This window comes from Rutilus rutilus (genome assembly GCF_951802725.1).
Source record: "Rutilus rutilus genome assembly, chromosome: 4".
NCBI classification, from domain to species: domain Eukaryota; kingdom Metazoa; phylum Chordata; class Actinopteri; order Cypriniformes; family Leuciscidae; genus Rutilus; species Rutilus rutilus.
The window spans coordinates 46,453,257-46,471,014 of record NC_140212.1 but is presented as its reverse complement, the minus strand read 5'-3'; the positions used below and the strand labels follow the sequence as shown (position 1 = coordinate 46,471,014).

Below are 17,758 nucleotides of genomic sequence, written 5' to 3'. Positions count from 1 at the left end.
ATCCAATACTTTCTGGTACATGCCGATATCGATACCTGTATTTTCACAGCATTTGTCATTTTTTAATGTATTGGGTAGAGAAACCAAAATAGCATAAATCATATTAGTTGCCCTAATTTGTTTAACAAATATATATTTCCTTCAGTTATTTTCATGCTTAAGCCTGTTAAAATGTATTGTGTGAACTTCTATTACTCTCACTATTCTTTCTATTGCTCTATCATATTTTATCTTTGATTTAACAGCACAGCACATATTTATATAATACATAATTTAATTCAGTATTTGCATTCTGAGGCAGCAGCAAACACTGAGACGCAGTGTTAAGGGCGCACGCTTTGGATGTTTGTGTTCATGAAAATTCTTGACATGCAAACGTCCTGTAATAATGTCGGGAACCACTTGTTATACATAAAACAGCTAATAGTTCATGTTTTATTTGAATATACGATTTAGTTTTAATCCATGACAAGTGTGCTGAGTGAACCATCAGCAATCAAGAGCATGCAACAGAAGTGCGCCCCCCCCCCCCCCCCTCTCTCTCTCTCTCGCTCTCGCTCTTGTAAGTTAATGTTAATAATAAGCTACATGCCTCGTTTTACTTTCTTTGCCATTGACATCCAACTGAACTACAAACTTTCCACTGAGGTCAGTGAAAAAGGGCTGCGCTCATCAAGCTTAGCCGTCTGTGCTACTGCACATTTTTCTCTCATCAGCCTGCGCACCACAGCTATATAGGTGTTTCTATGTTATGTTTAATATTCCACTAATTAGATATATTTACTTAATAGACAGCCTTCTTTTTTATTCCCATTATACTCTCTGTTGTCAGTGTTTCTTTGTCTGGACACAAACACTGTAAACACGCTGCCTGTTATCGGTTTTTAGTATCGAAGCATTTTTTTGAGTATGAGTACACAAGCGCAGTATCGGGCCTGTTATCGGTATAAGTGCATCCCTATTGCTTACATTACTTTAGTCAAAGGTTTTTCCAAATTATTATAAACCCTAACTAAGAAGCATTACTATTGCATTATTTATTTATTTTTTTCTCTCCACAGGCTACACAGCTGTAATCTCACTACTCAGTGTTGTGAGAGTTTGTCTTCAGCTCTACAATCCTCAAACATCTTTCTGAAAGAGCTGGACCTGAGTAACAATGACCTGCAGGATTCAGGAGTGAAGCTTCTTTCTGATGGACTGAAGAGTCCAAACTGTCAGCTGGAGATACTGAGGTTTGAGTTAAAATACTTTAAGTTAATTATTAAATATCCCACTGGTAAGATTTATTCTGTATGCAATTACATTTTGTTTTTCTTCTTCAGATTTCCCACATGTAATCTCACTACTCAGTGTTGTGAGAGTTTGTCTTCAGCACTACAATCCTCAAACTGTGTCCTGAGAGAGCTGGACCTGAGTAACAATGACCTGCAGGATTCAGGAGTGAAGCTTATTTCTGATGGAATGAAGAGTCCAAACTGTCAGCTGAAGATACTGAGGTAAATGTTTGTAAAATAATTAATGAAATACTATCACAATAAATGATTTTGTCAAAGAATGTGGCATCTGCTCTCAGTGGAATACAAGAACAAGAGACAAAAACAACATTTGCAGGAATGAGACTTTTTCCATATTTATACAGATATCCGTATTGTCAGAGTTGAGAAGTATGACCCACATTTTTCAAATACATCCATTTCATGCATGGTTTGTTTCCGATAGCACTGAAGGCTAGTAGCACCATCTAATGGCTGTGTACGGGACACCATGAACATCTCATCCAGGGTTCAAAATTTACACCACATGCCAAATGGCGATTTCATGAAACAATGATACCCACAAGTTGGCTAGCAATAGAAATAATAACATTTATAATAATGCAAGATACAAAAGAATACATATTTACACTTTTTTTTTTTTAAACGCAGGAAGTTGTAAGGTTGAACAGTGTGATTAAGTTCTCAGTCATAAGCACATGAAAAAAGAAATGTTTTTAACCTAGATTTAAAAATCGATATGTTTGGGGCACGTCTAAGATCTTCTGGTAGTTTATTCTAGTCGTGTACAGCATAAGTGTTAAACACAGCTTCTCCATGTTTAGTTCGGACTCTGGGCTCAACTAGCTGACCTGTGTTCATAGATCTAAGAGCCCTGCTCGGTTTATATTCTTCAAACATATCAGAAATATACTCAGGTCCTAAACCATTCAGCAATTTATAAACTAAAAGCACCAGTTTGAAATCTATTCTGTAATTGACTGGAGGCCAATGCAAAGTTTTAAGAACCGGAGTAATGTGCTCTGTTCTCTTAGTCCTGGTTAACATTCTAGCAGCAGCATTCTGAATAAGCTGCAGCTGTTTTACAGTCTTTTTCGGGAGAACAGTTACAGTAGTCAACCCTACTAGAGATAAAAGCATGGATGAGCTTCTCTTGGTCTTTTTTAGACATCAAGCCTTTGATTCTAGATATATTTTTTAAATGATAGAATGCTGTTTTGGTGACCGCTTTGATATGACTGTTAAATGTAAGATCTGAATCTATCACAACAGATTCTATCAATACTAGCAATAAATGTTTGAGACAATTGGATATGGCTTAGTATGAATATAAACATGGCCGGATTTACCTCATATTGTGACATAAGCAAAATCAAATTGGGGCCCTCCACACCGCATGACCAAAACTGCTACTTTGAAAGGAAATGAGGAAAAAAACAGTTTAAAAAAACAATTAAACACTGTTATGTCAAATTTGATATTGTGGCTTTATATGTGATCATATTACTTGCATGTGTTTCACTATAAACTTGACCAAAATCAAGCTCAAATGAAGTTGGGAAGTTTTTCTCCCATGAATGTTGTGTTTTTTCGTCATTAGAACGGCTGTTTCTGAGGCAGTCAGTCCGTCACACTTTCATCAGCTTAAAGGTTATGAAGATTATTGTAGCTATATGGCCGCTCGTTTTTTCCCCGTTTTTCACGATAGAGATGGGACGGAGTTAAGAGGTTTAACTGACAGTGTTAAGTAGGTTTCTGGACTGTATTGACTGGTTCGGATCATCACGGGGCATCAGGAAGAATGCACAAAAGTCCAAACACTGTTTTTAATCGTAGGTTCAAGTCATCAACATACTTAGTGCGGTGCATGAAAAGATGCATGTGATATTAAGGGTGTGTGAGTGTGGTTTCTATAATAAAAACAGAAATAGAAATAATCAGTTTACAGTAATAAATGATAATCATTTTACTCAAAAAGAATAAACACGTGAGGATACATGGCTATAAATGTAAACAATTGACTATTTATATACACATGACTATCGTCTTATAACCATATCTCAATCGAGTGTAATCTTCACAATCCACATAAATATGGCTTAATAACATCTGTAAAGTGTAAACACTAAAGTAAACATATGGAAAATATGAGTCGTTATCGTTATTTCACTTATACAGCGCGCACCGGGCGGAACACACGTGCAAAGATAATGCACACAGTCATACCGCTAACATTAGCTTCACGGAAATCCGAAAACACTCAACATCAGAACGTTTCAACACATAATACTACAAATAGCAATATAAACAAGATTAAAGTGTTATGATGATGCGGAGATGAACCCAATCGCAGACAGTAAATACTTCACACAAGGTTTATTAATGACAAAAACAGAAAACAAACAAAACAAGACAGGAATGGAATATTTTAGACTAACAAGACTAGACTTAGACTCAGACAAAAAACTAGACAATAAACTAACAGCTAAGACAGGATCAAACTCTTCTTTCTAGACAAGACTCTCAACAGGTACTCACAGATAGTTTCACACAATGAATGACAATGAACCAGCCCAGGACAGCAAAATAGGGAGAAACTAATGAGGGAAACAGGTGACAAGGGTAAAGCAATGATGACTAAACGAGAATAACAAGGGGGCGGGGCAAGGAACGAGACAACACAAGCACATGGCCCAGCAAAAGGCCATGTGTGTGAACATAAAACATGGGTCTGTCATGATCCTGCCTCAAGACCAGGGAAAATCAAAGACTAGAAGGCAGAATCATGACATAAAGATGGTATATGTGGAAATTAAACTTACTTTCAAAGTTACGCACACTCATCTATGGCTTGAATACACACGAGCCCTCCACAGCTTTCAAGCGAAACATAACCAGTTGCGTCGAACTCTGGGGGCGGGACTAAGTTACGACTGTCAATAATTCACAACCCACCAATAAGAATTAACTTACTGAGCCTTTTCAACAGACAGTTTAAGGAGACAATGGAGTTACGAAAATTGGTCACAAGCTCTTTTTAATACCTCTTATTGGTTAAATATTTGCAAACCCACAGACAGACTAAAGGTATACAAATTGCAATGATTTATGTTAAAAAGGACGATATTTTAAATTGTATTAACATATAAAGTAATTGTCTTATATAGTTTTGGCATTAGAGTGAAATAATAATAATAATAATAAATATATATTTCTCCCCATTGTATTTGGGGAGATTCTTGCATTCGCGAGAATGTGAAAGCAACACAGACTTGGGTGCGCGCTTGTTCAGGAAGTTTTAGCTGATGACGATGTATTTAGTTCAATAAAACTCATGTAGGGGCTGATAGTGATTTACCTTGGATATGGGCGATAGTGAGCCTGCAGTGTATTCGCACATAGGCAAACAGGGAAGCAAATTAATGGCAATCCACTAGGGATGGGAATTTTTCTAAAAAATTGTATTAGAATATTTGGGCTCCTAAAAAAACAAATATTTAAATATTCATTTATTTAAATGTAGTTTAACAACAAGACAATATTTTTTAATCTTTACGTCAGTTAAATTACGTTTTAATCTTTTTTTAACCTTTCTGAAAAAGTTTATGATTAGCAAATATGCACACAACAAGTTTACATCAGGCACGTGCAGAGGTAGGGCTCAACCTGCCCTTTTTGCCCTTACACTCCGAAGTGCCCTTTTTTTGGTGTTTTTTGTTTTGTTTTGTTTTTTCAATAAATCAATACTATTGGTCACCCTTTACATCTGTCTGTCTGTTTTACAAATATTTAGCCAATGAAAGTTCTTAAAAAGAGCTTGTGTAAACTTTAGGTGAGTTCGACATCGACTGAGGCTGGATGTAACCGATCGCGAGAGTATCCGCGTGCAGGCGGGGAGGAGCTGCAAATGGAGACGTGAAGTCGGACACTTTCTGGTTCCTGTAGTGACCGCTCACGTGGTGTTTGCATACTTCACCACAGCTGAAGTGAAATAAATGCAATATTTGCCAAATAATACACAGATGTTTCAGAGACATTTTCATTCAATACTTTATGTACTGCTTCATACAGCGTCTGTTTGAACAAGAATAAAGTTCAACATAAGCTACTATCAATAAAGTGGAGTCTACGTTTTTTAATCAGTTTTAATTTGATAAACATGACACAATATAACATCGCGACTACATGAAAAGAGTGTTTACTGTTATAAAAAACTGATGTGTGAGCTTTAGAGGAACTAAAGGTGTTCGAACACGAAACACACGCGATCGTTGTCATGCGGTGAATCCGGCCAATCGTGGAACAGCTGTGTCGTCATCAGCCCTCGTGCAGCTGCTCTTGAGAAGCTGCGCTGGCTGAGTTCTCCGGCTACTCTCCAATCGCTCTCGCGGTACTTTGATGGCATACGTCACAGTCACGTGGCGTCGGCGCTGTATCAAGTCGGCCACAATTTCTAACCGGCATGCACTGCTTCAAGTCAGCCACCGATCAGTCCCCTCTGCCCCCTCTGTCTGATAACTCAGCCCCCTCCGTCTGATAACTCTGCCCCCTCCGTCTGATAACTCTGCCCCCTCCGTCTGATAACTCCATCCCCTCCTTCTGATAACTCCGCCCCTTCCGACTGATAACTCCGTCTCCTCTGTCTTGACTTAATGAACTGAAGCTCCGCTGCAGCCAGACAGCAGCTGAACAAAGTTTTGCAAGAGTAAACAAAGATGTTGTTTGAATAAGTACTAAACACAGTGTCTATAAAGGCTCATATTTTATTTATTTGATGTCTGACTGAGACATATTATTTTTGTTTTTTATTCTTTCACATTTTCATGTTGAGGAATAAAAAAAGAGTATCCACATACATGAAAGTAGGCTCCTCAGTCTGATAAATATAAAGCCAGGCACAGAAAAAAATGCGCACCGCTGACAGACGTTGCAGGGACACAGATAACGTGTGCTTTGCAAAGTTTCTTAAAGCGCTTTGTGTTTTCTTTTCTTAAACCTGTCTCCCTCAACGAAACTTAAAGGAAGCATATGTCTCGATCATTTTGCTATCAGATAAGTTCTCTTCTCTGTACAGCTGTAGTAATGAATGTAGTGAATCACAGCTGTCTTTCCTCATTCGACTGGTGCTTGGATTTCATGTGATTTCATGGTGGTGATATTTATGATTACTCAGTTTCACCCGACAGTGTTTCTGCACGACATGTTGATGTAAGAACTGATTTCCAGCTTAGACAAAAGCTGAGATAAAACTCACCCTGCAATAAAGCAATAAAACGCTAGCCTGACTACGTCAGACTTCGTACTTCCGCTCAATTTCAGTTCGCTTCTGTACTCAGTCTGAGATAGCGACCTATCTTTCCGTTTTCCTCCGGCCTCAAAACAGCCGGCCAATCAACGAACAGAGGGCGGGCTGAGAGCCGTGACGTAGACGCTGATTGTACCGTGGATGCATAGATTTACTTCACATAATCTGCAAAAGTCGTTCAGAGCCATGTTCACTCCGGTATTTCGCTCGATGGTTTTGTTTTCGCATCATACATGTGTTTACTGTGGAAGTTAGATGCGGCTGAGAATGCGCATAACACACGCCATAACCAAACGTTATGTGATTGGCTTACGGGTAACCAATGATTTTAAACTTCAGACAAGCGCCCCCCCCGCGAGAAAGAAAACGCTTTTCAATTATGCCATGCCAGACTCTGTCTACGAAGCAAAGCGAAGTAGCAGAGTTTGGTATTACCAGGCTAATAAAATGCACCCTGGACAGAAGATCGCAAAGAAAGAGCACAGGACATTGTCCTGTCCAAACTTTTCTCCTTCCTTATCTCTGCATCCCCCTCTCCCTCCTCCCTTCCTTTCCCCCGAGTCAAGTCACTAAAAGTTCACTAAGATTCTCTATATATCACATATGATGTATCTTGTGAATCTATTGTTTTTCCTTTTCATGTTCGGTATCATTTTAAATGTCTCGATTGGTAAAATGCGACTGGTAAAATGGTAAAATTTCATTGCAGTCATTGGTATTATGAGAAAGATTGAGAACTTAGGAGAATTCTGTTCTTCTCTTTGGGTGATGTCTCTTCAAGATATCTGATAATTCTCCCCTCTCCCCCGAAACCAGGTGCTACCCCCTGGGGTACATGTATTGACCTAAAACAACTGAATTGACCTAAAAATATATATATTTGTACAAGCCTTTTGTTCTGGTCTGGGTATTTAAGGCGAGGTGACAGAGCAGTCTTTGGGAATCTGTAACCAGGAAAACCCCCATGCAGTGCTGTGTCAGTGTTTTCTCAAGTCTTACACTTGAGAAAACACTCACACACCACTGTGTGTCTCTGTCAGGAATGCATTGCTTACTTTTAGAGTCATCTTTGAGTAATTGATGTCATGTATTTATTATTTCTGAATTGGCTTTTAATCACTTGTGTAATTGCCATGATACATTTTACCAAACAAATAAATGTTACATCTTGATTTATTCTGCATTATTCCGAAATCTTCTAATGTGTTGTCTGGCGTGTCCGCAAATCTCTGTCCAGGACAGATCAAACCGAAGGCACTAATGAATGGAGCATGGGGCACATCATTAAGGAGACCTTCCGATTTCTGACTGTCACTGACTTAGCATGTGAAAGCTCGCAACTATTAAAGAAATTACACCTTTTGTTATGAGTTAGCATAGAGCGACCACTTAAGGGTAAAATAGTTGCACTGCACCCTCTGACTACTTTAGAACTGGCTACGTTTGTGATCATGGGCGCACGTTCGTGACGGGGTCCATAATGAATGAATAATGAATGAAGCGATACCGGGTCCATAATGAATGAATAATTGAAAATATGGGATACCCAGAATAATCAAAGATCTAAATTAAATCATAATCAATATTTATGATTATTTTCTAATAAGAAACACAATCTAAATTTGATTATCATTTGAAATTGGAGTCAGATTAAGCGTAGAGCTAAAGTAATATTGAAACAAAATTGTAATAAATTAAATGAACTTCACTGGAGCGCTGAAAAGACATACACACATTATCCCTTTGCCCACACCATTGGACTCCGTCTTTGGGCCATTGGGTGGTCTTTACAAAGATCCATTTGATCAAAAGTTATTCCATTTTATTAGGTCATTTAGTAAAATCATTCTGATCAAAGTTAGCTGTGCCTAGAGGCAGACGACAATCTGTGATTGTTAGGGTTCTTCCATAAAATTTATAAAACACAAAACACTGGGATCAATCACGCTCGGAATCGTGTGAAAACGCCCTCACACGCGAGCAGGTCATGATCCTGTTTTCAGTGCTTCAGAGTCAGGATTATCATGGAGAGGAGTTAATAGCCGCGTTTCCACTGTCGGGCCAGGGCCGGGCCAGGGCTTTAAACGGGCCGTGCCGGGCTAATAGCCTCGGGCCAATAGCACCGGGCATGCGTTTCCACTGTCGGGCCAGAAGCTCCACAGCGCTTCACTAAAACACGCCCGTAACACGCCTCTCTGGGACAACATCACACTAAACCATCATTTCACCAACAAATGGAAGTTTTATCAGAAAACTAATCAGAAATCACTGGAAACAGCGTTGAAAACAAACACGATAAAAGCGGCCGTTTGCTAGCTTTTTTTTTTTTTTTTTTTTTTTAGCAGCTAACGTTACTTGAATATTTAAAAACCCAAGCATCGATGTTTTACCACAGGTTTACAATAAAAAGTGATACATTGATCATAATTAATTAATTTATGTAAAAATTGCACATTAGTCACTCAGAAATAAATTACCGTTAGGTGTATTTCACAAAAGAAAGAGGACACACTTACTTTTTCAGTCGCGTCTGTTTCTTTATCTGGTAACTTAGTTACAGGACATATTTGCATCACATTTAGAAAAAATTATAATTTCTACAAATGCCATACGACCTGAGGAGCTTTAGCACTCTCTCGATTCCCATACAGATATTTTCAGTCAGAGAAACAGAGGAAGCTCCCGAAAAAAAAAGTTACTTTATTTTTTGATAGTCCGGTTTAAAGAGACGAGACGTAGGCTATGACAGATACAATAAAAACATGACTGTGATAGCCTTTAAGATTGGTCTGATTTCTTCAAGCGTTCGCTATGTTTTGTTTTTTTTACTATGCGTATCTTCAAGCGTTTACTATGTTTACTATGGTAACGGCTAGCGCGCATGGTCTTTTGCATCACAAACAGAAGGCATTCAAACATGAACGCGATTTAAATTATTTTATTTTTAAGTCTTAAATGCTGACAGAATCATCCGGCGCTGCCGTCTCCCAATGGTAAACTCCTCCTCTGTTGGTAACCACTCCTCTAGCCCGAGCTGGCCCGCTTTGGCCTAAGGTATTCGACGGGCCAGAAATCCTGGCCGTTGGCCCCGAGTAAGCCCCGATCAAGCCCCGGAAGTGACAGTGGAAACGCGACTGGCCCTGGCACGCACTAGCACGGCCCGGCCCTGGCCCGACAGTGGAAACGCGGCTAATGAAAATCTGTTTCCATATCCCCTCACTCTTCCTAATCTGCCACCAAACATTCACCATGTTCTTTAGGCCCCGTTTACACGTATATGGTTATTTTGAAAAAATTGAGACATTTCCCTTCGTTTGCGCCCATCGTTTACACGCAAACGGAGGATTCGCCAATGAAACCTATTCTTTCTAAAAACTCCGGCCAGAGTGGAGATTTTGAAAATCTTTGTTTGCACGTTTGCATGTAAACTGAGAAAAACTGAATTTTAGGGTTAGGGTTAGGGTTACAGAGACCGCGTTTTTTTACAGTGTGTTCAGGGGACAGGCACAGCTTGCGGCTAGTGAGGAGATGTTTGCTGTATGTGACAAAAAATGTTTTGGCCTAAAAAATGTGTGGCATCGCTTAGAGCACCTTTAAATAAACAAGAGAAAATAATAGTCCAATGGGCCAATAAATGTTGGTAAATAAAAGACAAACAAAAGGAAAACAAATTGGAGCAAATGACTTCTCTGGAGAACTAAGTTCCACCCATAAATTATCCAATTAACAGTGACTTCACAGTCGAATGAAATACTGCCACCATCAGGTAGAGAATAAAAAGACAGGATCGTAAAAGTATATATATATACACTATAGCTGTGTCCCAAAGTGAAGGCTGCGTCCTTCAAAGGCCGCATTTGAAGGCCGATTGCGTCACAGCGGCGCGACGAAGGACATCCCAATTCAAAGCCTGCATCCTTGGAAGGTCGCATTTGAAGGCCGATTGCGTCACCGCGGCTCGATGAAGGCTGTCCCAATTCAATTCTGCATCCTCCGAAGGCCGTGTTCGAAGGACGGTTGCGTTTTTTGGACTTGATTAGAGAAGACATGGGACTGCAGAGGCGAGGAGAGCACTGGAGAGTAGGGAGAGGATGGACAGGCTGTTTTCTCTTCTTGAAAGAATTATTGAGAAATATATATATATATTCTTGTTTAACTTTTTTTTCACCTATATTTTTTAACCCTCTGGGGACCAAGCTGTTTTTGGGGTCCTTGAGATGTTCTGACATGCCTTGACATTTGTGCTTTTTTCAGTTATTTATAAACGTTAATGGCTAAGGTGTAAATTCACTCTATATAGCACAAACAGGGCTACCATAATATGCGAGCAACGTGTATGTAGATGTTTGTATTTTTAAGAGAATAATGTTTATGCGTGGTTATTGGAAAAAAATTTAATGAAAGTTGCTGAATTAAGACCACAAAACACATATTAAATATGTGTCCACAAGACTTTTGACTAATGGATGTTGTCGCTTTGAGTTCTAGCTTCAAAATGATGTGAAAATAGTCTTGCTTTATCGTTCACAAAAAAAAAATACATTGATTTAAATGGTGTAAAACAGGTTTTGCTTGGAAAGCCAATATGCGAGGGGGAGGAGTAGTTTAAACCTTAGATTACAATGTCCCACCCACTCTGCATAATGACTCTGCATAATTAGCCATTCATTCAGGTGTGACACTTATGCCTAGTTCACACTACATGATTTTAAGCCCGATTTTAGCCCGATTTGCAAGTTAACGAGCTCGCCGACAGGTCAGGCTGTAATCGCGTGCAAATCTGCGGGTGATCCGCGCTCGCCAATCTTTGAGTGTGAAATACTTAACGACGCATCAAAACCCCTTGCTGACACATCGCCGACACGTCGCCGACGCCAGAAAAATATCTAGCATGCCAAATATCTGGAATTGTCGGCCGACTCGATAGCCTGTGGTGTCACGTGTCGCGACGAGCAACAGCCAATGATCATCTTGTTATGATATTACAAAAGCCCTTTGTATTTGTAACCATCGTTGCCAAACCACAACAGGCAGCTGCTTTTTCATTATAATGTTTTACTCACTTCCAAATCTCTATCTGACAGACAATCCCTGCTGCCCGCGTGTGCTTATCCATCCGTTCACCCATATTCTTTTTTTTTTTCTTTTTTTTCTTTCGGGGTTCTAAACAGATCATTGCACAAACAATATAGGCCTATATATAGGCCTATATATATATATATATATATATGGGGTGTGCGTGTGCCGGTTTCAGAATTGGTGTGACGGTTATGACGTGAGTCAAATGACATAACTCATCGGTTATTATATTGCCTATTTCCTTTTTATTTTATAAATAGGCCTACATGCAATTGGTTGATGAAACATTTATTAAAATTAAGATACAATTTGTACAAAACGAAATTCGTTTTAAATAAATTATTTCTACAAAGCAAAGTGGTAAAAATCATGTTTCACGATTTACAAAACAAAACTTCATTAAGTGGTAAAAACCCAATATAGCATCTTATGATCCTATCTTTTATTACAATTGTTTTTGAGCTAAAATGTAATACACATCATATATACACACTGTATATGTTTCTTTTATCAAACATGTTTGGGGCCAGTCAAGGGGTAATTAAACTGCACGATCAGTTATCGGTAATGATATTGTTTATTATTGCAAATGTTTATTGCTAATGTTTATTATTGGAAATGTTTTTCATTTGTTTAATAAATCTCATAATGATGGCACATCACTATATCATAGTCATAGCTTTTATTTCTATCTCAAATGATTGAAAGAATCAATTACAGTTGGAAACGTATAGACCAATAATAACACAGACTGTCAACAATTGTTTTTAATTAGTATTTAAACATTCTCTATAATAGAAAAGATAGAAATTTAAAAATATTTTAATAACACGTTTTTTTGCGGTTATAGAGTTCTAATGACGGTGCTCAACTATATATATATATATATATATATATATATATATATATATATATACCAACAATTTTGTCCCGCCGTCCATTTGCCATTGGAATGCGCCAAGACTTGTTGTCAGCTCCTGTGGTGTGTAAGCCCCTGTTGCAGAAGATTTACGTAGTGTCACATAGTCTGAACACCACAACGACTTCAAGACTCCAGAGCAAGTCATGTAGTCTGAACAGCACAGCGATCTGCCGACGTTTAAAGTTGTGTAGTGTGAACTAGGCATAACTGAGCCACAATGCAAGGACAAAAGATGTATTTAGAAGAAGACTTATATTGACCATTTAAGATTTTGCTTACATCTCTCTTGTAAATATGTTTTGTTATTTTATTAAAAATGTTACAATTACAACAATAATTACAATTTCAACAATATTTCAAGTGTACTCTTTCTTTGTAAAAAAGAAAAAGAAAAAAGATTATAGGCCTACATTTTATCATATGTATTCATTAGTTTGAATATAGCCAACATTGGAACATCTAACATCTTAGTCTATGACTTTATTTTTGACAAAAAATAGTATATATATATATAGATATATACAACGTTAGATATGAGCAGAAATTGCTAAACAAAAGCTTATTTGATGTGGCAGTATATTCTACAGTAGCCTAAAAACTGTACCCAAATCTAGTCAACAAGTGACTGACTGTAACGTTGTTTTTATGAAATATTAGGGCATATAAATGCTAATTTGCAGTTTAATACGTTGCTTATACAAATACATTTTATTTCAACATATTCCAGTCGATTTTTACTCATCTCAGTAGGCTATAGCAAAGCAGTTTATTCTTTCACACACAGACGTGCGATTCATATTTAGGCTAAACAGTCTTTCTTTACAAATATGTACCCTTCATTCATCTCACAGAAACGCGAGTCATATTATAAAAATGCGATTCATCTTTTTGCGGTTTGCATAGGCCTACACTAACGTTATTCCATAACGTTATTCCACACTTGAGAAAAGAAAACAGCCTACCTCACTCCTCAGCGGGATCTGCTCCTCATATCAGGAGATATTGCTCCTCATATCAGCACTGTTCTGAGGAATCTTTTCTCCATAAGGTAGGCTATATTATGCCTCACTCGATCGTGACGCGCTTTGTTTACAGCTGATGTGGGCGTTCTCAGATCTGAAATAGTTCTCAGAATTTGCGTTTGAATAGCACGCGCTCTCCGGGGAGTGGTCGAATTAGCTCGTAATGAGCTCGACTGGAGTCGCTCTCTTTTTATACAGATTACAGAAGCTGAGAATATTTGTTTTTTATATAAATTACTTCATTTAAAAGATGCGATCTCAAGCTTTATGCCCGTGGGTCTGTTTGCCTGTTTGACTGAATTTTCGCGGAGTTATAGATCATTTTTGAACGCGTTTCAAATGGGAGTTTACTGACAGAGAGAAGGCAGAAATCGCATCGTGTTAATTTTTTTTTATTTGTCAAAAAGCAAAACACTTTATTTTTATTGTGAGTATACAGAAAAAAAATAGAAACTGAACAGGATCGATTGATGTATTACACGAAAATGAAAGATCAAAATTAACAGAGCATTTAGTGTTTATTTTCATTGCTAAAAAAAAAAACGAGCAAAAAGCGCGGGCGCGTTTTTGGTCCCCAGAGGGTTAAAAGGAAAAAAAAAATCTGTACATTTATTTTTATTTATGCAACTTTAAATGTGTAAATAAAAGAGAATTCATTGCTCTGGACATTGTTTATTTTTGTAATGATAGTCATAATTTCTACATGAAACAAATTCTTCTATACCTTTTTTCCCCCAAACTATTTACAACATACGTTAAACATATCAAATTCAACATAAACAATTAAATTTACAGTACATAAAATAAGAAAAATGATGTAGACTTTTATTCAGCTGAGTGGGAGACCCTGGTGTGCTGCTGGACCGGGATGGGCTCCACAATAGAGACCCTGGTAAGGCCTCCTGCTGGTGGGACATCATCTGGGATGCTCTCCAGAGTGTTAGACTGCATATTTTCACTATCCACTAAGTTGTCTACTAACAGGTTTGCAGGGCTGACTCATGGAATAAATATTGAGATACTTTATTACACTAAAGTACTTTTAATAACCACTAATACCACATTGGCGAAAAACTACTAGTCATATATTTTAAACCTTAGTTAAGCAATTTTTTTTTTTTTTCATTATCTTGCATACTCTAATGTACTTAAGGTATCAAGAGTAAAAGTAAAGGAATTCTGCATTTCTATTACTGCATGTTGCATTTTACTTCAGAATATTTTCAAGGTTGATACATTTAAACTATACTTTTGTGTAGTTTAATGTAAAACAATGCATCATGTTGTAAAATAACAGTTTTGTAGTGTTGCTGTCCCGTGTGGGAAAATTACTTTGAGTATTAACGAAGTATGTAGTTCCTTACATACCACCACTGGTTATTTTGAAAATTAAAGTAACAAAATGTAGGCCTATTGTCACAATATTAACAAATTGTTGCTAACTACAGCTCCGTCCCATTTCAAAGGGCGCATCTGAAGCGCTCGGACCGGTCTAGCCTACAGAGGATTGTTCTTGTCGCCTAGCAACAGTGACTGACAGCTGCCGATGACGAGCGGGAGTAACATTCGCACTGGACTTTTTATATTCAACTGGGTTTTATATTCAAATGGGGTTAAAAACCTGTGTAAATATATTTAACATGGTCCATTTATGTGCATAATAAAAAGAATACATTAGCCTACAAAATCGCATCAAGGTAAGATATAGGCTAAATGAACATTTGAATCTTCGGCTAAGCCGAAAGAATGACCTGAAACATCCTTAATACCATGTCCTCCAGTAAAATATAAAACATAAAAATGACAATAGCCAGTTCTGGCTCCATAGCATATCAAATGAATTGTCAGGATGGCAGCATACTCTCGCACCGCTGCTTGGCGCCTGGAGCGGTAATCGGGAACACCTGGCTGCGCAATTAAGAAATCCTACGGAGGCTACATGGTGCGTCCTTCGGAGGACGCATAGGCTGCATCCTTTAAGTCACATGTGTCAAACTCAAGGCCCGCGGGCCTAATCCGGCCCGCCACATTATTTTATATGGCCCGCGAGAGCATATGGGTGTCTTAAAATTAGGGATGCAACAAAATAACGAAAATAACATTTTCGGTTTTTGGCCGAAAGATACTAAAAAGCCGCCGCGCCCCTCCGTGTTCGACGATGGTTTGACTCTGGCTCAGTGTGTTTTATGACTTTGCGTGCGAGTCCGCTTTCGAAGAACTTCGAAGCGCGTTCCGCTGTGTGTGCGCGCTGTGCTCTCCGCTCCGTGTTCACAGTTCTGCTCAATGTTCCGCAAGCAACGCTCGCGTGTGTGTGTGTGTGTGTGTGTGTTTGTGTAGCGAGCTCTGCTCACGCTCACCGGAAAGGCAAAGTCCGCTAAAAAAAACCTGCCGACATGACATTTCTCTGGACTTGTTTCTTTTTGCAATAGCACTACTGTGCTGTAACATGGTGTGTATAGTATAGCCGTGCTGGGCAACACTGGTAAAATTACATGAATCACGATCCTTTGGTTCACTGGTCCTCTCCCTGCTCTGTTCATGCTCTGATAAAATAGCTTTGTAGGACTATACTTTATTTTGACAATTGGTCAAAAAATAAATCTGTTAAATCTGATTGCTGAAGAATAATATATTGATATTTTATATTATTTTAATATAATAATATATTTATTTAAATATATTAAATATATTACATAATATTTAATATAATATGTACCAGTATTATCCTTTTCACCATTTGTATCACTCCGCTTGTCTGTGTTTGCGCCACTTGCATCATTAAGCCAGTAGGTGGCGACAAGTGACTGTCTTTATGAGTGAACAATTGAACTTTAAACTGATTAGTGCCAAAAACATTGATTAACTCAGGAAAGAAACAAGTTGCTGAAACCAATCTTTAATGCTAATATAAATTGCTCATTTGCCTCTGGACACAAAAAGTTTGCACTGGTTTTTGATTGAAATGTAACATCTATGCAAAATAATCCTTGAAAGATTTCTCATTTAAGGCTATTCCTGTTTGGAATATGTGATTGTGTATTGTCAACAATAAGCAGAAACATTCTGCATTTCCATTTTGTAGTGTGGATCATTCATTCCAACATTTATCCTCATTCTCATTTTTAAGAATCTGTTATCTTGACAAATAATTTATGCTACTGCCCACTGACATGCTTTTAAAGCTATTGTTATCAAATTTTTTTGGCCTTTAAACACCTTAAAATGCACATATGTAGGTCCGAGAAATCCATATTTTATCGGGGGAGCATGCCCCCGAACAACCCTAACTACCTCACATTTGAATACGCATGACTGTGTGGTAATGTGTGCTGGTGTAGCTACAGTGCCAAGGCTGAATTTTTTAGCCAGTTTTCCCCTGCATATACAATATACGTTATTCTCTGTATCAAATCATTATTACCCAGCCCCTGATGTTTCGGGCTCATCCCCTGATGTTTTTAAAACCTAGAAACACCCCTGCAAATGCATATACAATATTTGTAACTTAAATAAGTAATGATCAAATAAAGAGACAATATATTAACATTTTAAACGTCTTACAGTTACAACCGGCCCTTTGAGGGCAGCCATAATGCTGAAGTGGCCCTCAGTGAAAATGAGTTTGACACCCCTGCGTTTAAGTATTCAGTCCTTCAAAGGATGCAGCCTTCACATTGGGACACAGCTATTATAACAAGTTGTATAGCGGAATCCCATTCAATGTCGCTGGCTCACACCCAATCCATATGGAATCCGGATCGTTTATAAACCTTTCAAAAATAAATCTAGACTGAGCAGTCAGCAGATATGTTGAAAAGCACAGAGCTGCCAGGTTGCCTGCTTTGACAGGGTAACACAACACACTATACTGCAGCCTGGGTCTTTTCTTTGCCCATATGAATTAAATTATTGAGCTAATTAAATTGGCTGTGATAGGAAGCATTTGAAATATATAGAGAAGATGTGGAAGAATATTAATTTAGATTTAAAATTAATTAAATGATAAAGGCAGGCTGCACCATGTCTGCTGTTTATGTTTTACTGATTGTAAAAGGGGGACATAATTTTTAAACTATATAGCTCTGATAATCGACGAGAAATCTTTAAACCCAAATAGGAGAACAATGTTGTGGACCAATGGACCGGTTGCAAT

General features: G+C 38.1%; 1 protein-coding gene across 1 annotated transcript in view; it reads left to right on the top strand.

Moving 5' to 3' along the window:
- The window catches only part of LOC311289536 (protein NLRC3-like), a 106,164-nt gene that overhangs the window by 15,433 nt on the left and 72,973 nt on the right, over positions 1 to 17,758 (top strand). The window contains exons 4-5 of the mRNA XM_084407614.1: positions 1,062 to 1,235; positions 1,326 to 1,499. Coding sequence (XP_084263740.1) covers positions 1,062 to 1,235; positions 1,326 to 1,499 — 348 coding nt within the window. The remainder of the gene's footprint in view (positions 1 to 1,061; positions 1,236 to 1,325; positions 1,500 to 17,758) is intronic.